Source organism: Myotis daubentonii, chromosome 19 (assembly GCF_963259705.1).
Source record: "Myotis daubentonii chromosome 19, mMyoDau2.1, whole genome shotgun sequence".
NCBI lineage: Eukaryota > Metazoa > Chordata > Mammalia > Chiroptera > Vespertilionidae > Myotis > Myotis daubentonii.
Genome location: NC_081858.1, coordinates 11,775,465 through 11,797,100, shown reverse-complemented (window position 1 = coordinate 11,797,100; position 21,636 = coordinate 11,775,465). Strand labels below are relative to the sequence as shown.

Here is a 21,636-nt window from a genome sequence, read left to right as displayed (position 1 = left end):
CTATTTTGTTCACTGTTGTGTCCCTAGCTCCTAACAAAGCCTGGCACTCAGCTCAGTACATGGTAGCTATTGTGTTTATCAGCACCTCCATCTGTCATAATTCTCAAATGTCTAATTGTTGTATAAATAACCCTTAAGTATGCCAAGAAGCTTAGAGTTCAGTTACGAGACTAACAAGGGCATGCATTGTGTCAGAGCCACATTTCAGGCCTTTGATTTTCACTTGCTCAGTCATTTACCCTTTTTACACTAGGAACTAACCCAGGAGTGTGATGAAAAGAAATCCCAGTATGATAGCTGTGCAGCAGGCCTCGAAAGCAATCGGTCCAAATTGGAACAGGTAAGAAGACAGTTTTTAGTTGAAGAATTTAGCAAACACTGTCTGTGTGCATATTTTCATTATACCAGTGTCAAAAGATTCCTGTATCTTTTCCCTCATCCCCTGAGTCTCTCTCCTGGTTCCAGAGATCTTTATTTCTTCAGACTCAGTATGTGCACCCTGAACTCTCCATCTGCACCGCTACCACCACATCCAGGCCCCCATCCTGTCTTCCTAGATGCCCCAGTAACCCAGCGCCTGCTCTCCCACTTCCACTCCTGCCTTCCTATGGTTTGTTCTCCAGAGAGCGGCCAAAGAGACCAGAGTAAAACTTAGGCCACCCTCCAATGTCTTCCTGTTACACTTAGAACCCAACTTTCAAACTTAGGTCTCCCAGGCCCCACCTGCCTCGGGAACTCCACATCCTTGTGCTCTGCTCCTCCTCCGAGGGGATCCAGCCACACCGGCAGTCTACTTGTTCTGCAAACAGGCCAACCTTGTTTTCACGCCCGGCTTCTGCATGCACTCTTCTCTCTCTGGATCCCTCCACCTCCATCTCTTTGCTTTGCTCTCTTTTTCATCATCCCAGTCTCACCTAAATATCCCCTCCTCCTAGAGATCTCCCCTGATCACCCTATCTAATTTTGCCTGCTCAGTCACCCTGTCACATTCTGCTGAATTTTCTTCATTGTATTCATCCCCATCAAAAATGACCTTCATTATGTGTCTCCTTGTTGTGTCTGTTTCCTCTTCTTCAATGAGAGCAGGGACTTATTTATCTGTTCACTGCTGTGTCCCAGCATCTGACACAGAGCTGGGCACACAGTAGGTATGTAATAAATGAATAACTGAACGTGCAGTGTTAGGGTCCTATGAGTCGTCTCTAGAAAAGATTGCAGCCTTGTCTGTTACAGTAAACAGAGTTACAGTTGCAGAAGAGGAAATGACTGATGGCATTTCTTTTGTTGTGCATTCAGTCATCCTCTCTGCATCCGACTATGCTTTCTGTATGGTGCCCATTTAAAATGATGTGTTTGTTGTAGGAAGTCAGAGGACTCCGTGAAGAATGTCTTCAAGAAGAAAGTAAATACCATTATACAAATTGTATGATTAAGGTGAGACAAAGAAAGGGAATCACAAACTTTCCTGAGATTTTTCTGTATCAAGAACTTAACCTAAAACTTAGTCTTTCCACTTAGAACCTGGAAGTACAACTTCATCGCGCTATTGATGAGATGAAGGCATATGTCTCTTCTGACCAACAAGAAAAAAGAAAGGCAATTAGGCAAGTAATTTTGTTGTTTTTTATATTGAGTTACTTAATGTTTCATCTATAGAAGTTTTATAAATATAGAGTAACCTCGGTTCTTGAACTTAATTTGTTCTGGAAGGCTGTTCGAGAAACTATTTGTTTGAAAGCCAAATCATTTCCCCCCATTAGAAATAATGTAAATTGAATTCATCCATTCCAGACCCCCAAATTATTCCCTGTTTTAACTTTTCCTTTATACAGTACCTGTCTAATGTACTATTTAATCTATAAATAAACACTTCTCTTCTTAAATTTATGAAACCAACCCCTACTAGCCTTAAAAGAATTTTTCATATATCACTGCCTCCCAAATGCTGTCTATCACCTGCTAACTGCTTTTCCTTGATCCAATTAACAACAGGTTTCCTACCTATTCATTTCCTGTGATTGTTGTTTTGTGAGCACTTTCACACCCTTAGCAACGTTACCACTCTTGACAGCCGCTTTATGTTTTAAAATTGTGCTAATCGTGGATTTCTGCCAGCAACAAAAGCATTCTATCCTGCCCTAACTGGTTTGGCTCAATGGATAGAACGTCAGCCTGCAGACTCAAGGGTCCCAGGTTCGATTCCAGTCAGGGGCATGTACCTTGGTTGCGGGCACATACCCAGTGGGGAGTGTGCAGGAGGCAGCTGATCGATGTTTCTAACTCTCTATCCCTTCCCTTCCTCTCTGTGAAAAATCAATAAAATATATTTAAAAATAAATAAATAAATAAAATAAAAAGCATTCTATCCTATGTTTATTGCCTTCATGCTATACCTCAGCTTTTTGTCATGCTGAGGTATAGCATGAAAAGGTTGTCAGGTCAAAAGCTGAAGTTTTAGTCCACAACTGAGACATTTTTTTCCTGTGAACAACTTGGTTGAGAACTGAATTGTTCATGATGGGAGACATTCGAGAAACGAGGTTTGACTGTAAAATGAAGTTATGAAATTTGGAGTACTTAAATAAGTAGATACTAAGATATTATTAAGGTTTATTTCTTGTTAAATATCTTTTGTATAGTCTAGCCCTGTTAAGTAAATAGGAATATGTATAATTTCCTTTCTTGCTTGCTTACTTTTTTTTGTCACAAAAGATATATACGATAAAATTTGCCATTGTAACCATTTTAGGTGTACAATTCAGTGCATTGATTACATTCATATTGTTGTGCAACCATCACAACTATATATTACCAAAACTTCTATCACCATAGACAGAAACTCTTGTAATCATTAATAATTCCCCATTAATAATTCTCCCTTGTGAGGAATACATATAATTTGATAGTTTTTTGGGTTTTTTTTTTTTTTTTAGTAAGCATTAAGGTTTGTCTGTTTTTAAAGTCCCCTGTGGCTTGGACTCTAGTCATCTGCCTGCTAATTGTACAGTGTGAGTGACTGCATTCCAGCTAGAAACTATGTGACTGCAGTGTGCCCGCCTTCAGAATAAGGAAGCGGTGCCAATACCACTAGCCCTTATATGGTGATTCTTTTGGTCATCATAGCTTGCAGCAAACTGTAATAAATCAAATGCTGCCTTACAAATACATTTAGAGTTGAATTGCTAGCTGGGATAGAATACAGTAATTGAACAAGATACACTTTCTTTCCCCCTAGCACACTTCAGATGTTTTGCTTTTATCATCCAGTAAGAACTCAAAATGTAGGATTCATATTTATTCTAGATTGCAGTTGAGATTTCTAGTGGCATGTACACTAATGTTACAGGAAGGATTCTAAAACCAGGAATGTCTTGGCAGAGTCTAAATTTTTTTATATATAATGCACTGGAATGCAAGCCAGACTGAAGATATCCTATAAATAGAATGTTTTTCTAATACTATAACATGCTAAACACATTAAATGTACTTATTCAGATTCTTTCATTGAATATAAACGTAGCTCAAATAAGTCTATGTGGTCAATGCTAATATTTCAAAAATGTGAGAACTTAATTTTGTTCTTGAAAAATAAAATGTTAGAAATTAAGTTCTATTTCTTTCAAAATTACCAATAGAAGTAATACAGAAGGAAATATTGCTACTGAACTATTGGTTTCCTGATCAGTTTTCTAACCAGATATTCCTCATCATCATTTTTTTAATTAAATGTTTATTGTTCAGATTATTCCAGTTGTTCCTCTTTTCCCCCCCCATAGCTCCCCTCCACCCGGTTCCCACCCCACCCTCTGCCCTTACCCCCCCCCCACACTGTCCTCGTCCATAGGTGTACGATTTTTGTCCAGTCTCTTCCTGCACCCCCCACATCCCTTTCCCCCTGAGAATAGTCAGTCCACTCCCTTTCTATGCCCCTGATTCTATTATATTCCCCAGTTTATTCTGTTCATCAGATTATTTATTCACTTGATTTTTTTTTTCATGTCTGAGTTGTTTATTGTTTTAATTTCAACATCTAGGGAAATATAAGCTTCATAAAGGCAGAAATTTTCTTTTCTTTCTTTTCTTTTCTTTTCTTTTCTTTTCTTTTCTTTTCTTTTCTTTTCGTTTCTTTCCTTTCCTTTCCTTTAATTTCCTCCCCTTTCCTTCCCTCCCCTCCCCTTCCCTCCCCTTCCCTTCTGTTCTCTGGTATCATCCCTGAGCCTACAAAAGGGCCTGCCACACAGTAGGCACACAACAAATCTTTGATGACTATTGAATAAAGGGTAGGAACCCAGTAAATGTTGTTGGGGTCCAACCCCAACAGGTCCAGGGGTTCCCAAAGGTGTGGACGGAGTCGGCGAAGAAGGAATTACACGGAGGCAGCGTTCAGTTGACCAGCATGGTTGGGTTCTCTCGCCTGGTTCTATCCAGGATCTCCAGCCAGGTTCTATCCAGGTTCTCTTGCCATGTTCTCTAGCTAGGTTCTTCAGCCAGGTTCTGTCTATTCACTTGATTTTTAGATTCACTTGTTGATAGATGTGTATTTGTTGTTCATAATTTGTATCTTTACCTTTTTCTTCTTCTTCCTCTTCTTAAAGAATACCTTTCAGCATTTCATATAATACTGGTGTGGTGGTGATGAATTCCTTTAGCTTTTTCTTATCTGAGAAGCTCTTTATCTGACCTTCAATTCTGAATGATAGCTCTGCTGGGTAAAGTAATCTTGATTGTAGGTTCTTGCTATTCATCACTTTGAGTATTTCTTGCCACTCCCTTCTGGCCTGCATAGTTTCTATTGAGAAATCAGCTGACAATCTTACGGGTACTCCCTTGTAGGTAACTAACTGTTTTTCTCTTGCTACTTTTAAGATTCTCTTTTTGTCTTTTGCTCTTGGCATTTTAATTATGATGTGTCTTGGTGTGGTCCTCTTTGGATTCCTTTTGTTTGGGGTTCTCTGCGCTTCCTGGACTTGTAAGTCTATTTCTTTCACCAGGTGGGGGAAGTTTCCTGTCATTATTTCTTCAAATAGGCTTTCAGTATCTTGCTATCTCTCTTCTTCTGGCACCCTCATAATTCAGATGTTGGTTTGTTTGAAGTTGTCCCAGAGGCTTCTTACACTATCTTCATATTTTTGTATTCTTTTTTCTTTTTGCTTTTCCAGTTGGGTGTTTTTTGCTTCTTCGTATTTCAAATCTTTGACTTGATTCTTGCGATCCTCTAGTCTGCTTTTGGATCTCTGTATAACATTCTTTATTTCAGTCATTGTATGCTTAATTTCTAGTTGGTCCTTTTTCATAACCTCAAGGGTCTCACTAGTTTTATCGAGGGTCTTACTAAATATATCGGCGGTTTCTAGAAAATTCTTGAAAATCCTTATAACTGTGGTTTTGAACTCTATAACCAGTAGTTTGCTTTCCTCCACTTCTGTCATTTGTGAACTGTTTCTTTGTCTCTGCATTTTGGCTGCTTCCTTGTGTTGATAGAGTGGCTTTCTGTGCTAGGTGTCCTATAGGGCCTAGTGGCTCAGCCTCCCCAATTACCTGAGGTGGACACTCTTGGTGTACCCCTTTGTGAGCTTTGTGCACAGTCTTGTTGTAGTTAAGCCTTGATTGTTGTAGGTATCACTGGGAGGAATTGACCTCCAGGCCAATTGGCTGTGAGAATCAGCTGTGTCTATGGTGGGAGAACTTCTGTGCTGGAGACACCCTTATGGGGCAAGACTTGCTTCAGTGGAGCTTTGGTGCTCACTGAGTCTGCCCCCTGAGTGTGTCCCTTATGGATCTGAGGAGTTGTAATGTGGATGGTCCCACTCTGACCACTGGGTACACTGGCTCTTGGATCTCTAAGGAGGTGCTAATTTAGCCTCTGCCTGAGGTTACCCAGCAAGAGCTATGGAGAGATCTGCAGATTCCTCTTCTTTGTTTGGGGTTTGGAGGTGCCCAGATGAGGCACAGCTGTGAAGCAGTGCAAGCTGCTGAGGGGCTTTGGGCCTTCTTTTGGATGTTCTGGGTCTCTCTGACCCAGCTGCAGTTTGTTAAAGTAATTTTAGATTGCAAAGGGCCAGGCCATTCATATGCAAAAGCCTCTGTGCACAGCTTGGATGGGGTGGGGTCTCAGGGAATCAACAGGGCGGAGCAAACAGCTATAGCTGATCCTCAGCCCTGTCCTAGGAGGCCCCGGGTTTCAGTGTCCCATGGTAATCTCTGCAAGCACCTCTGAAAGAAAGCTGCCCTCAAGTTCCGCCCAATGCCAGACAGTCCAGTTTCTCCCCGTATGAGTCTGGGTCCCCAGAGTCTCGCCCAGAACTGGAGTTCAGAGCAGTTGGGAGCTTGTGTCTCCCTCCCAATTGAAAAAGACAACCACGTCCTCAGCTGCCAACTCTTTCCGCGTGCACCTCTGTACCTCTGCACTTTACTTCCGCACCTCCTCTGAGTCTCAGTGTGCTTTTCTCTTTCCTTCTAGTTGTAGAATTTCCACTCAGCCAGCCTTCCTGTGGTTCTGGATGATGTCCGTTTTGTCTTTTAGTTGTATTTTTGAAGTGGTTGTGCGAGGCAGCAATTTCAGGTGTTTACCTATGCTGCCATCTTGATTTTTTCCTCCTCATCATCATTTTAAAAATTATTATAACCTTTATCATTCCTTAGTTTCCCTATAGAAAAATATTAGGCCCTGACTAGAGTCATACGTTATAAGAATTTTATTAATTTAATAGAGTTACTATACTCTTCAACTCACTGATACATGTTTAAAATATTATTACTATTATAGATAAAATATTTTTATTATTTCATTTTCTACTTTTGTGGTACTTTTTGGTTTTGAAAGATTGTGAATTTGAATTTATTTAAAGAGATAACGTGTTTTATTTCAAAGTACTAGAGAGGGACTATAAAATTGGTTTCTAACCTAATTTCCCCAGTCCCTAGTTTTTTTACCTTGAGCACATCACTTCCTCATTATATAAGATAAGGTAAACAATGTATACCACAGAAGATCAAGTTGAATGTGTGTGCAGCAGTGCTTGGAAATAGCATAGTATGAGTTCTTGCAGCATAAGGACCACTATCTGTCCTATTTGCTTCTTTTTTTAAAATATGTTTTTATTGATTTTTTTTAGAGAAAGAAGAAGGGAGAGGGAGAGAGATAGAAACACTGATGATAAAAACACATCGATCAGCTGCCTCCTGCACGCCCCCTACTGGGGATTGAGCCTGCAACCTGGGTATGTGCCCTGACCAGGAATCGAACCCTGACCTCCTGGTTCATAGGTCGACACTTGCTGGGGCTGACCAGCCGACTGTGAGTGATGGGTGAATGATTACTCTGACACACGTTTCTATAAAACAGAGGGCTAAGGGACTGCTTGGCTTGATAAACCAAACAGCCCCATTCGCCTGCCTCCTTAGGCCTTTATTGTAACAATAGCTTGATCTAAAACTAACTATCAGACACTATCAGTAGGGTAAGCATCCTTGAGAAGACACATGCATCTGTAGTGTCCTTTAAGCAGGGACTTCTAAAGACTAAACATAAAGATTCCAATAAAACACCTGGGGACTCAGACTTCTTTGGAAAAGTCAAGGCAGGGGCTGCCACCTTTGGCAAGGTCCACCAAGAGGCCCCCTGACCTCTTGGAGACTCCTCCTTACAGACTTTCCAACCAAGTCCTATGATTCCCCACAGATACTCAACCACTGAGCCACACCTACCTGGCCTGTTTGCTTCTTGAAACCCCAGGGCATGCTTGGTACATAACAGGTGCTGCATAATTATCTCTCAAATAAATTAAAATTATGGATTAATGTCATGGGAAAAGAGTATGAGCCTGTTGATTTCTTTTCTTTAAAAAAAAATATATATCTATATATTTCAGAGCGGAAGGAAGAGGGAGAGAGAGATAGAAACATCAATTATGAGAGAAAATCATTGATCGGCTGCCTCTTGCACACTCCCCACTGGGGATCGAGCCCGCAACCTGGGCATGTGCCCTTGACCGGAATCAAACCTGGGACCCCCAGTCCACACAGGTCAATGCTCTATCCACTGAGCCAAATCAGTGAGGGCGAGCCTGTTGATTTCTTGATAAAATATCAATGGAAATTCTAAAACAATGTGGACATTTCTCAGGCCTAGGGTAATAAATGAAATACTTAAAGCAATTTGGACTATAACCATGTATTCTTCTTAAGCTAGTATGTCATTTACATCTTACTGGCTATTTTTTCACTGGAGAGCTGGAAAGGCAAACAGTTTGACGTAGTGTCTCATAAATTCTAAGAGCAAAATGAAGGTCCATCAAGATTGTGTTTATCCCCTCACTTCTGTGCACAAATTCTACCTTCACTTCAGCTCTATAAGCACATGGGGTACTTTTGACTGACATTGTTTCTATTCTAATCACATTCACCTCCCTTTTTGCAGAAATGCAAATCTTCCTTCACTTAGACTGCTAGGGTTTCTCTTGTGATCTGTGATTTCTTCGATTCTCAGTTTTGTGTTGTCTAATTTCTTTGTAAATACCTACTATAGTGTAGTTTACACAGAAACCTAGTATTTTTTCCATCCAAATTTGATGTCTAAAGTCTCTCTTCATCCTTTAATCTTTGTCCTTAAGAGTTTAAATCTCGCCGAAACTGGTTTGGCTCAGTGGATAGAGCGTCGGCCTGCGGACTGAGGGGTCCCGGGTTCGATTCCGGTCGGGGGCATGTACCTGGGTTGCGGGCATATCCCCAGTGGGGAATGTGCAGGAGGCAGCTGATCGATGTTTCTTGCTCATCAATGTTTCTAACTCTCTATCTCTCTCTCTTCCTCTCTCTAAAAAATCAATAAAATATATTTTTAAAAAAAAGAGTTTAAATCTCACTTTTTGTCTTATGTAGTATTAAGATATAATTATACTTTTGCTAAAAAATGTAATACAGCCCTGACCAGTTTCGCTCAGTGGATAGAGCGTCGGCCTTTGGACTGAAGGGTCCCAGGTTCGATTCCGGTCAAGGGCATGTACCTTGGTTGCGGGGCACATCCCCAATAGGGGGTGTGCAGGAGGCAGCTGATCGATGTTTCTCTCCCATCGATGTTTCTAACTCTCTATCCCTCTCCCTTCCTCTCTGTAAAAGAAAATCAATAAAATGTATTTTTTTAAAAATGTAATACAAAGTTATTTGTATTTTTACATTAAAATGTTGCAGTTTTTGTTAGCTTACAAAAGAAATACAAAAAGTAACCATTATGAAATATAGTACACAAAATTGGAATGTTGTCCACATTGCCATGCCTCAGAAATGTCTAATGTTAATATTTTGATGTACATTATTCCATATTCTTTTCCCATGCATTTGCTAATGTGTGTGTGTGTGTGTGTGTGTGTGTGTGTGCGCGCGCGCGCGCACGTGCGGGCATGCTAGCAAGTGCATGGGAAATTTTTTTATGTGTATACAAAAATAAAATTAAACTACACATACAGTTTTTCTCTTCATAGTTTATCTAGAATTCTTTCCACTTCGGTATTTATAGAGCTACCTCATTCTTTTTTATAGCTCTCTATTATTCCTTTAAACGGAGTACTATAATTTATTTAAACATTTCCCCATCTATCAGCTTTAGTTTGTTTGCAGATATTCACTGTTATAAACAGTGGTGAAGTAAATGGTTTTTGTTTTTATCTTTATTTTATGAGAGTTTTTCTGTAGAATGACTTTCTAGAACTGGAATTTCAGGGTTAGATGCTATCTAGTGTTTATTTTAATATATATCCTTTCTCCCTTTTGCAAACCTCCTCAAAAACAAAGTAATTTAAGCAAATGGCTTGCCATTGTTTTAAGGGTAGATTAACAAGAAATAGTACTTAACATTTTAATTCTCTTAATTTTTTGCAATGTTTTGTCTTTTTTCCCCTTAAATTACTGTTTAGTCTAGTGTACTTCTAAAAACTGACTAAGGATGAGTAAAGAAAATATTTGATAATGGGTTTTCTTCTGACTCCAGTACTCTAAATTTCATTGTTTAATATATTTAGGTAGATACGTTAATGTTTTATGTTCAAATCAATTGAAGTTAAATTATTATGTTGATTCTCTAGGGAACAGTATACCAAAAATATTGCTGAACAAGAAAATCTTGGAAAGGTAAGAATTTATTATTTATTTTAGTTACTTATTTACTTTTAATATATTTTTAGTTATTTCAGAGAGGAAGGGGGAGAGAGCGATGGAAATATCAATGATAAGAGAGAATCATTCATCAGCTACCTCTTGCATGCCCTACACTGGGGATAGAGCCTGTAACCCGGGTATATGCCCTTGACCAGAATAGAACTGGGACCCTTCAGTCCGTCGATGCTCTATCCACTGAGCCAAAACAGTTGGGCTATTTTTTTTTAATATGTCTAATTCGGGTTTCCAGTACATGGTTATGACATTCTCATTAATTTTTAAAAGATTTAGTACAGTTTTCCTTTTGTTCATCCTCACTGGAGGATATTCTTCCATTGATTTCTAGAGAGAGTGGGAGGAAGGGGGAGAGACACATCAGTGTGATAGACACATATCAATTTGGTCGTCTCCCGCACAAGCCCTGGTCAAGGCCGAGGACCCAACCCACAACCGAGCCACATGCCTTTGACCGGACTCGAACCAGGGACCCCTCAGTCCGCAGGCCGAAGCTCCATCCACTGAGCCAAACCAGCCAGGGCTTTAGTACAGTTTTCAAAGGGAAATAGGATCCTTCTTAAGCCTTTTTAAAGACATAGATACTTTCTTGGGAATTTAGTTTTATAAAAGTGAAGGCACAGCCCTGGCTATTGTGGCTCAGTTGCTTAGAGCATCATCTGTAGACTGAAAGGCTGTGGGTTCATTTCCTGGTCAGGGCACATACCCAGGTTGTGGGTTCGATCCCCGGTCAGGAATGTGTGGAAGGCAACCAATCAATGTGTCTCTCTCATATCAGTCAGTCTCTCTGTCTCTCTGTCTCTCTGTCTCTCCCTCCCTCCCTCCCTCCCTCCCTCCCTCCCTCCCTACCTTCCTCTCCCTCTCCCTCTCCCTCCCTCTTTCTTCCCTCCCTCTCCCTCTCCCTCCTTCTTTCTTCCCTCCCTCTCACTCTCCCTCTCTTCCACTCTCTAGAAATCAATGGAAAAAATATCCTCAGGAGAGGATTAACCAAAAAATAATTAATTAATTATATATGAAAGTCAGTTGCATTCATAAGTTAAAGGTTTCAAATACATGTGGGTGTGAGGCAAATTAAACTTAATATTTCTGATACAGTACCCACATCCTGTCTTTGGTTCTTTAAATAACTTTTATAGATTGTTAGGATTTTGACAAGGAAATTATTCCAATAATATAAGAAAAGTTACAGTTTAAGTAGCAACTTAATCTTAAAATCATGCTCAGAACTTTTAAAATTCTTGATCGGACTCTTTGTTTTAGTTTATGAGGATAAAAATATTTTTTGTAAGATACTTTCTTTGTAACATAGACTTAAATAGGTGTATTTGCATGCCAGGTATTATGTCAAAAATTTGCTGGCTATATTTAAATTATATTTTCTTAATTCTGTTTTGTTTCCTATTGCTGATTGCTATTACCTTTGCTTTCATTAGCCATAGCTGAGAGGGCAGTTTTTAGTAAGTGGTTTGAATCTGGTCCTCAGCTTAGTTTAGCCTCTTATTTGGGCAAATATCAACTACCAGTCTTCTCATTGGTGTCCTTAGATCAACCAGTAGCTCAGTTATATCCTAAAAGAGGGAAAGATGGGGATGCCTCTGTGTAGTCTGTTTGTGTCTTTGCTTGCTTTTCTGTTTTTCTTGATGATGTCCCAAGCTCGGTGTGAGTGTATTTCTGTCACTGCTCCCTTATGTGCGCTGTCATCTGCTCTGTTTCCTCTGCTCTCCTTCCTTCCTTTCTTGCCTCTCTTCGTCTCTGACTCTGTGCTACCCCTCCTTTCAGTCATTCTTCCTCAATTGGTCACCATATAGACCTGAAGTACATTTTTGCAATTTACTGAAAAATGTTCTTATTCCCGTTTATAATTTTAGAGTCAGTGAGTAGAAGTTTTAGTAGGTGGAACCATATCAGTTATTAGTAACAAAGATAATTCTAATTAGGATTTGGGCCAATTTAATAGTGTACTTTAAAAAAAAAAATCACTAAACATTCTCCTTTAGAAATATATGCATACATAGAGCATATACTGAGTCAGGAAAGAATACACTATTTAATAATAACATAACACATGATAGTTTATCATGTATTTTTTATATCTATTACATCATATGAAAAAACAACCTTATAAAGTAAATCCTATATAATAAAAGGCTAATATGCAAATTGTCCCCTTGACCAGGAGTTCGACCAGGGGGCAGGGCCAGCTGGCCAACCACCCGTGCTTCCTCCCCCTGGCCAGCAGGCTGGCTGGACCCCACCCGTGCATGAATTCGTGCATCGAGCCTCTAGTACTTTCATAAGTATCCCCTCTTATTGGCCTTAACTGACCATTTAGAAAACGGGAGTTTATAGGCATTCAGTGCCTTACTTAGAGCTTATGGCAAAACCAAGGCTGAAACTCAAGTCTTCCAATTCCCAAATCTGCGTCGTTCTTTCAGTTCCAGTTTTCTGATTCCCTTTATTCCCCCTCCCCTTTCTTTTATGTTTTTGTGTTGGTTTCTTTAACTGCAGGTTGTCATATGTCAATGGTAACTTTATTTAACTTGTATAACCTTAGTTTTCATACTTCATAGAAGAACCTGATTCAGTTGACTATTATTCATGAACTAGAGGCCCGATGCATGAAATTCGTGCAAGAGTAGGCCTTTCTTCTCCCAACTGTTGGCACCAGCTTCCCTCTGGCACCCGGGACCCAGGCTTCCCTCCAGCCCTGGCTTCATCCAGAAGGTTATCTGGAAGGACGTCTGGTCTAGTTAGCATAATATGCTTTTATTATTATAGATTGTACAAGGCATAGCATATTCTTCTGATTATGGCAATAGAAGTAAATCCCTGTAACTGAGACTTAATTATTCTTGATTTTTTTTTTTTTTTACGATAGAAACTTCGGGAGAAACAAAAAGCTGTACGAGAAAGTCACGGTCCAAATATGAAACAAGTGAAAATGTGGCGTGATTTTGAACAATTGATGGAATGTAAGAAACAGTGCTTTCTGAAACAACAAAACCAAACTTCCATCGGTCAGGTAATTCAGGAGGGAGGAGAGGACCGGCTGATACTCTGAATTCATGTGTCGCCACTCGGGGTTTTAGCTGACACGACTTCTATAAGCATACTCCCGTGGTGTATTTCTTTTCTTGAAAGTGGTTTGTGCAACATTTTGCTTTCGGATTAGCCATTCCCTATTAAGCTTTTTTGGAAAATAATGTTAAGACAACAACAGATTTAGGTTTTAAAGTTTTTAATATGAAAAAAAGGCTTTTATTTTTGCTTAGTTTAGACATCAGGGGAGTCTTCTGAGTTTTATGAGATGGGAGATGAAATTTACTATATGTAAATGTAAACATATGTCCATTAAGAAACATGTAGTTTTTTTAAATGTAGTAACCCAATGGCTTAATGTTTTTCTTAATCTTTTTTTAACTTTAGAAGAATCTTTTAGGAACTAATATCTCTTGTTTTGAAGAAACATTTATCTGAAGTTCAGCAATTCCTACAGTTTCACTTCAGTTTCTTTTCCTTCTGTCAAATTCAAGAAAATTTAATATTTTGAATAACATTCGTATTACTTTAAAGGCAATAAAACTTGGTGTACATATCATGGCTATTTATTTAAAAATTAATATAGTTGTGTCAAAATTTATTTTTTAAGTAACAGTTATAGTATGTATTAAGTTTAAGGATTATCACTTATTTTCATCAAAAATCTAAAATAGTACTTAGGTCTGGGGAACTGTTATTTTAAATATAAAAAATGTCACAGAATACAGATGTTATCATGTGCTAAAAAGTTAGCACAGGATTCCAAGTGAAATTCAAGACTTCAAAGTGCTTCTAGTCTCTGCTTCATCTAGACAAGGTATTTGAAGATCCCTTTGATTTTTGCTTAAAGAAAGATATTAAATTTATATGCCACCATTTGTTTCATTTCAACTTTCAGATACATTTCAAAATGTTTTTCCTTTAGGTTTGGACACTCAAATATGAAATTGTTAGCATGTCCATCGTAGGTTAATTAGTTCTTTTTAGCTCTTTTAAGGAGTGCGGGGAGGAGGGATTAATGAAGAAAAAAATTGTTTCTACTCCTGCTCAGAATATACACCCGTTGATTATAGCTTTGCATCTTTGTTCCCAAATGTGTCCTACTTGTAATTTTTGTTTGAAAGTTTCTTTCTTGGTAATCAGAGAAACTTACTAGCATGGAGATTATTGGTAATTATAGAAGCTATCCCAAGAACCATTTACCAGGTAAGTGTAGAAGGAAACTTCTAACAAGTTTTAAGAAACAAAGCATTTCTATGTTAGTAAGTGGTTTGATCCGGTCTTCAGCTTACTGGAGCCTCCTAGTTGGGCAGATATCAACCACCAGCCACCTCCTTTGTGCCTTTAGCTCAGCTGTTAGATCAGCCACACTCTACGAGAGTCAAGGCTGGGCTTTAGTGTGTGGAAACAAACCCTTCTTAATTCACTGGTCAGGTTTTGAACATTGAGGTAGACATGTTTGTTCAGTGTTAGTTGCTGGCTTGTTATTGTTAAGTAGTAAGGGATTGATGTTCCTTGAACGAGAGCATGAATTCCTTTGCATATATTAGAAAAAAGACTAGATACCCTTTACAGAAATGGCATTTTATTTCCCAAAGGAAAGTCCGCTTATAAAATGATTAAGCCTTGTGTTTAATTTTTTAGCCTTTACTATCTTTTGGTGCTCTTCTCTTCATTTTTAACATTGTTAACAACAGATACTCCAAGGAATGCTTTTAATTCTGACTTGATTATTGCTTGCCATTTTATTCCACACCGAAAGAGTATCTGGATTAAACACTAAGGCAGCCTCAAAATTACTTTAACTGAAGCAGAACAACATTATTGCTTCAAGAAAAGCAAATTGGAAAAAAAAAAAACCCTAACAGTACAAAGTTATTTATAGTTTTTATGTAACATTGGACATTTAGTAATGCAGCTTAATGGGTTTGGTACAGTGACTTTCCCACTCATGTCCAGATTTGATTGTAACATTAAACAGCGTTGACTAACTCTAACTGTTTTGGACAGCTGGCACTAACAGAAGAAGAGCCTATTACATTTTTCCTTCAGGACGGATGCTCTAGCTGGCTAGTTGATGAAAGTACTTAATAGTTTTGGAAAATAATCTGTCTTCTACATGATGGCCCAAATAAAGGAGAAAAATGTAGCCTGCAAAACCTGCTTCTGTGTTCACATTTCCTTGTCCTGGGACTTAGTGTTGCCAACCATTGCATGGGACTCACTATATAAACTGTAAATTCCAAAGGCCATTGCTTATCTTGCTTTCTGCATTGGTTCAGGAAATGATCCAATTTTAAAGATTGTCCTTTAAGAAGAATTTTATAATAGGATAGTATCTTGTCTGTTCTAAATCTGTTACCAACCAAATCCAAGATCATGGATTTTCCAAGTCCAGAGAATATACCAGCAGGGTCTTAGCACACTGTCTAAAGACCAGTGGAGCCCAGCCAGCATCAACCTATGAACCAGAAGGTCACAGTTTGATTCTCAGTCAGAGCACATGCCTGGGTTGCTAGCTTGATCCCCAGTGTGGGGCATGCAGGAAGCAGCCAATCAATGATTCTCTCTCTTCATTAATGTTTCTCTCTCTCTCCCTTTCTGAAATCAATAAAAATTATACTTAAAAAAAAAAAAAAAAGGCATACCCTGACCGGTTTGGCTCAGTGGATAGAGCGTCGGCCTGCGGACTGAAAGGTCCCAGGTTCGATTCCAGTCAAGGACATGTACCTTGGTTGCGGGCACATCCCCAATAGGGGGTGTGCAGGAGGCAGCTGATCGATGTTGCTCTCTCATCGATGTTTCTAACTCTCTATCCCTATCCCTTCCTCTATATAAAAAAAAATCAAAATATTTTAAAAAAAGGCAGATGGAAGTCCAACCAGATCTCAGGAAATTGCAGAGCCCTTAACTTTCTTCTTTAGATTAATACTTTCTATCATTTTGCTTTAATTCAGCGGACAGCAATAATAAAAGAAGTCATTTCAGTAACCTGTCAAATAAATCTAAATGTATTATTCTACCTACTTCATTTATATAACATATATAAAACTTCTGGAAAATTTTCCATTCTGCATTTTCCAAGTATGTTTGTTTCTTACCTTTTTAAGCTAACATGATAAAAGGGCAATTGGAATAAAATAAGAGACTGAATATGTTGCTCAAACTAAAAATATATAAATTTGCCAATTTCTTCTGAACTTGAAACCATGCAAAATGGGTAGCTTGCCAAAGCTGCTTTTACAAAGATCAAGTTTGTATTGGAAAATGAGTTCGTATGGAGATGTGTGTTTTATAGAAACCCCAATAAGACAAGCATTTTATTCACCCAACGTTAGTGACTAATGAGTGTGAATCAAAGACTTGTTTCTACAAAGGGTTCTAGGCGCTTACATCATTCCTCTTGCTTGGCAGGAAGGAGTGTTTAGCCTTAGGGAGTGGGTAACTTTTATTCAACTCAGTTATATCAATAACTTCTCCATTGTTGTAGCCAAGGTGAGCTCTAGATTATATATGCAACGAATCTTATTTTTAAACAATCCGTGGCAGCCGGGAGAGAAATAAAGTTACATTTTTGTTGAATATGTAACTGTTTCTCCTTCTCCTTTCGCTTTTAATGAGAGCAGCTTAGTGAGAGCTGTGGGCTGTGTGGCAGCCGGGCATGAGGTGAGTGTTTTTACCTGAGGAGGATAGAGAAGGTCATTCAAAGTTAACGGTATGTTTTCAATATTTGTCTCTCCTGTCTTAAGACAATTTTACGAAGAGAAAGTTGGCCATGTCTGTCGTTTAGTTTCATCCCATCCTTGCAAAAGAAATAAAAAACTAAAACACAGAATCCAAACAAGTATTTTTTAAAAAGACTTGGACACCTATGCTTTCTGCTCCCGTGCTCCCCCTTTTGGCAAATTGTGAGTACTTTCTCAACAATTTCGCAATTTCCTCTCTGGAATTGCTCAGAGACTTGAGTCACCAAACTTGGTTTACTTCTGTGGAAATTCACTCTTCAGAACACAGGAGGAAATGAAAGATTCCTGTTTTTCAGTGAAAGCATTAGTTCCCACCCAGTTCAGAGTGTAACTGCAGGTTCCTGGCATGGCCACTTGCTAACACTGCACGTGAAACCTGGTAAACAGTCACAGGATCCAGAGCTTGAAAGGAACCCCTGGATGATTCACGTAATCATTTATTAGATTGGGGACTTCGAAGGGCCTCTTTCAACTTCTCCACGGTGCAGGGATCAGCACTGCAAGGCTTGTAGCAGATCTCTTCCCCGCCTCGGTAGTGACCGCAGTGCGGCTCACTCCTCACGAGGGACCCTGTTCCATTGTTAAAGAGCCCAGTCCGATTCGTTTCTTGGTCCTGAAAGTGCAGCACACTCATAGAGGAAGAAAAAAAATTTCAGAAAGCAGTTAGACAAACCAAGATTGAGCAAATTTGACTTCCAGTAGCTCTGTAATCATGATAATCCTAATCACAATCGTGATGATGATGATGGTAGCAGCCAACCCATTGTTGAGCACTTAGAATGCGCCAAATAGTGTCCTGAGTGCTTTACCTATAAAGACTAATGTGACTCTCGCACTCAGTCTACGAGGTATGTACTATTATCTTCATTTTATAATGAGTAGACTGAGGCACAGAGAGACGTCCACAGTGTTACACAGCTGACATCTGCAGCAGAACGGGAGGTCTAAGACCTGTACTCCCAACTGCTAAGCTGCACTGCAGCGTGACCCATGTGCATCTGGTTGCATCTATGCAGACAGGTCAATGTCTATTTATGAACTAGAATATGTGTGAAATTATTTTTCATGCTTCTTATAATTATTTTTTTCTTTTAATGTGTCCACTCACTATACCTAAAGAACAAACTATACTAACTGATTAAAAATAAACGCAACCAACTAGATGAGGGAATCATACTGAAAATGAATGTCAAGTAAATGCATAAGAGGGGTGAATAATAGTGTTAGACACAGAGCAAATGGAAGCTCTATTGGTCATCATTTAAATCTTTCTCTGTGATGCCATAACCGGTTTGACTCAATGGATAGAGCATCGGCCTGCGGACTGAAGGGTCCTGGGTTCGGTTCTGGTCAGAGGCATGTACCTTGGTTGCGGGCACATCCCCAGGGGGAGGTGTGCAGGAGGCAGCTGATCAATGTTTCTCTCTCATCGATGTTTCTGACTATCTCTCTCCCTTCCTCTCTATAATAAATCAATAAAATATATTTAAAAATAAATAAATAAATCTTTCTCTGTGAAAGTTTTTAAATCATATATGCCTCCTGTTGCTAGGCATTTAGATTGAGTCTAGTTTTTCCATTATGACAATGCTGCAATAAAACATAAAGATTGAAATATAATAAAATATTAAGCAAAGCCACAAAGTTCATTTAATTTGGTCAAAACTAGAATCCATTGAACAGTTTTGTAGACATTTCTTGCCTGCCCCTATGAAAATGCCAAAGGTAGCCCTAGCCGGTTTGGCTCAGTGGATAGAGCATCGGCCTGGGGACTGAAGGGTCCCTGGTTCAGTTCCGGTCAAGGGCACATACCCAGGTTGCAGTCTTGATCCCCAGTTGGGGGCATGCAGGAGGCAGCCAGTCAATGATTCTCTCTCATCATTGATGTTTCTCTCTCCCTCTCCCTTCCTCTCTGAAATCAATAAAAAAAAATTTTTTTTTTTAAAAAGAAAGAAAATGCCAAAGGTAAACCAAGGAAATTAGTAAGATATTACCTGACTAATTTGAGAATGAAATGGTAAGTTCATTCACTTATATGTAGATATTGTCTTCTGTGTCCCTGACACTGTGCTAAGTGCCAACCAGAAAATGAACACGACCTGGTTTTGCCCTGAAAGAGATCCCTGCCTAAAAGACTCCAATATTATGTAGCAAAAAATGTTCCAATTCTTGTTATAGAGAAAAGAACAGGGATCTCAGAGAAAGAGGCAGTTAATTCTGACATGAGGGATGAGGGTAGAGGGAATTATGAGCTGGATTCATAAGGATGAAGTGGGATTTTGATAGGCCTAGGAGAGGGGAAGACATCAGGGTAGTTAAGGACTTGGCATGCATGTTCAGGAAGTGACGGGAAGCCTCCTGTGGCACAGTTGTTCCCCAGTTGCATAGGGGAGGGAAAGGAGTGTGCCAAGCTCTCGTGCCCTGTAATTGGATGTGCTAGACTCTATGAAAAGGTATACAGTAAACGTGTAAGGGTCCTTCTTAACCGGATTAAACAACAGTAAACATATCAAAACCTAATAGCCAAGTGCTAAATGTTGTGGTGCCATTGAATTTCCATCAAGACAGAGACCTAGGGAAAACTAAAGGATCAAAGAGGAGTCTTCATCAAAGAGGGAGAAGTGATGGGGCCTGGAAAGATGAGGAAGAGTTGGATAGGTGAATGGGAGGGCAGACGGCAGGAGTGAAACCAGCACACACTCACTGGCCTCTCCTGCAACAAGTAAGAAAAGGCATGGCTCCTCTTTCGGGGAGCTCAGTCCAGTTATCAGGATGAGAATTGTAACCTACAGTTGAAGCAGTTTAGAGCACTGGATTACCTAGTAGGCAAACAACTGCACCTCAGATTTTATGCAAGTATTTGGTATATTAAAAATCAAAGACGTTTTCATGGGAAAAATCAGAACTCAGACTTCCTTACATTCTTTTGAAGGTTTAGGGTCTCTAAGAGTTTCAGTTCAGCCTTTTGGAATGGGACCAAGAGTTAAGAGACAATTCAAAGGAAAACAGCAGCAACACTGGGCTGGAGGATCTGGGACAGCGGAGGAGGGGACAGTACAAGTTGAAACCCTCCTAGAAGCAGGGGTCACATTTGGCTCAGGGAGGGAGCAAGAGTGCCTTGGAGAAGAGGAAGGGAATGCCCTGGGGTACGAGCCACAGTCTGGAGGGAATAAGGGAGTTGAAGCTGGGAAAGGAGGGAAATTTGATTGCTAAAGGTTTTTAGTTGGTGCGATTATGAATCATTGTCTTTTTGGTATCCAGTAATCACAGTTGTGCTTAATATTCCTGCTTCCCTTTGCACTCTTGACAAAATGAGGGATTCACTCCATTACAGAGAATGACAAACTGTTGTCTTCACAGGAGACTGCTATCGTGGACTAAGTTTGGTTTGGGTTTTTTTTATGACAGAGGAGAGCAGTGTAGGCAATCAGCCAGTTAGTTGTTTCATTGTATTTAGAGGAATGTGTTTTTTTTAAATATATTTTTTATTGATTTCAGAGAGGAAGGAAGAGAGAGAGCGAAACATCAATGATGAGAGAGAATCATTGATTGGCTGCCTCCTGCATGCCTCACACTGGGGATCGAGCCCACAACTCGGGCCTGTGCTCTGACCGGAAATTGAACCATGACCTCCTGGTTCATAGGTCGATACTCAACCACTGGGCCATGCCGGGCAGGCTGGGGGATGTTTTTCACACTAACTCAAAAACTCAGCATTTAATTCTTTTATTCAGTTCTACAACTCTGTCATCTATACCCTCAATTTTTTTGTTACATAGAACATTTTTAGATAAGTAAAAAGATCTGATCATTCCAAGGAATTTAGCTGGGAAACAGAATATCTAAACTTATATTTTTGTCGGGAGACATTTTTATAAGTTTATATGATTTCCTACATATCAAAAAATGTGAGAAAAAGATTCAGCTAGTGTTTAACTGTTCTTGATTTCTTTTTCTTGAAAGTAGGAGAAAGAACCTCTTTTTGTTGTAATAATTGCCAAGTCTCCGAGGCTAGCACGCCCTGGCTGTTGAGGAGACCCACTTGCTAGGGACTTGGCAATGTCAAACAAATGTTCAACTTTTATTCTGACACTTCTTGAAGAATTTGATTGAAACTATATATGTCCAGATAACACTCAGCAAAGTGCCCTTCTTGCATTTGTTTCAAGATATATTTGGAAACAAGAGAGATGACCTTGGACTCAGCTGCTTTTCCAATTTAGGACTTCTCTCGGGTCTACTGAACAATATTCCTCAACATTGAAAAGTCAACTAATGGAAAAACATTTTAGTTACTATATGCCATAAGTCCTATGGTAGAAGTTTTGTTTTTCCCCCCTCGGCAATATGTTCTGCTTCTTAAAAGAATGATATATTTAGACCACAAACTCTATATTAGCTTTCTAACCATCTACTTCAAAATACATTTAGGAACACATTTGCTTTTCATCAGAGTGCCTTTTTGTAATCTAAATGGAGCTGTCCCTGCTTTTTAAAACATTTTAGCATCTAAGAAATAAAAAATAACAAGCACTTAACCCTTCACCTTTGCTTTCTGGCATTCAACGTTTGTTTCTAAGCCAGGGTTCATTGTAGCTTGATGTAAGATCTAAAAGGAGACTTTGGAGGCTCTGACACCCCCATCTAAGGTTATTGCCACCTGTCCCGATGACAATAGAAGTCCTCC

General features: G+C 39.4%; 1 protein-coding gene across 3 annotated transcripts in view; it reads left to right on the top strand.

The window, feature by feature from the left end:
- IFT81 (intraflagellar transport 81) overlaps window positions 1-13,759 on the top strand; it is a 126,161-nt gene extending 112,402 nt beyond the window's left edge. For all 3 annotated transcript variants that reach the window (XM_059676808.1, XM_059676809.1, XM_059676810.1), the window contains 5 exons: window positions 254-340; window positions 1,363-1,434; window positions 1,519-1,604; window positions 10,077-10,122; window positions 13,043-13,759. In XM_059676808.1, the coding sequence (XP_059532791.1) occupies window positions 254-340; window positions 1,363-1,434; window positions 1,519-1,604; window positions 10,077-10,122; window positions 13,043-13,225 (474 nt within the window). In that variant the 3' untranslated portion in view covers window positions 13,226-13,759. The remainder of the gene's footprint in view (window positions 1-253; window positions 341-1,362; window positions 1,435-1,518; window positions 1,605-10,076; window positions 10,123-13,042) is intronic.
- Window positions 13,760-21,636: the final 7,877 nt, after the last annotated feature.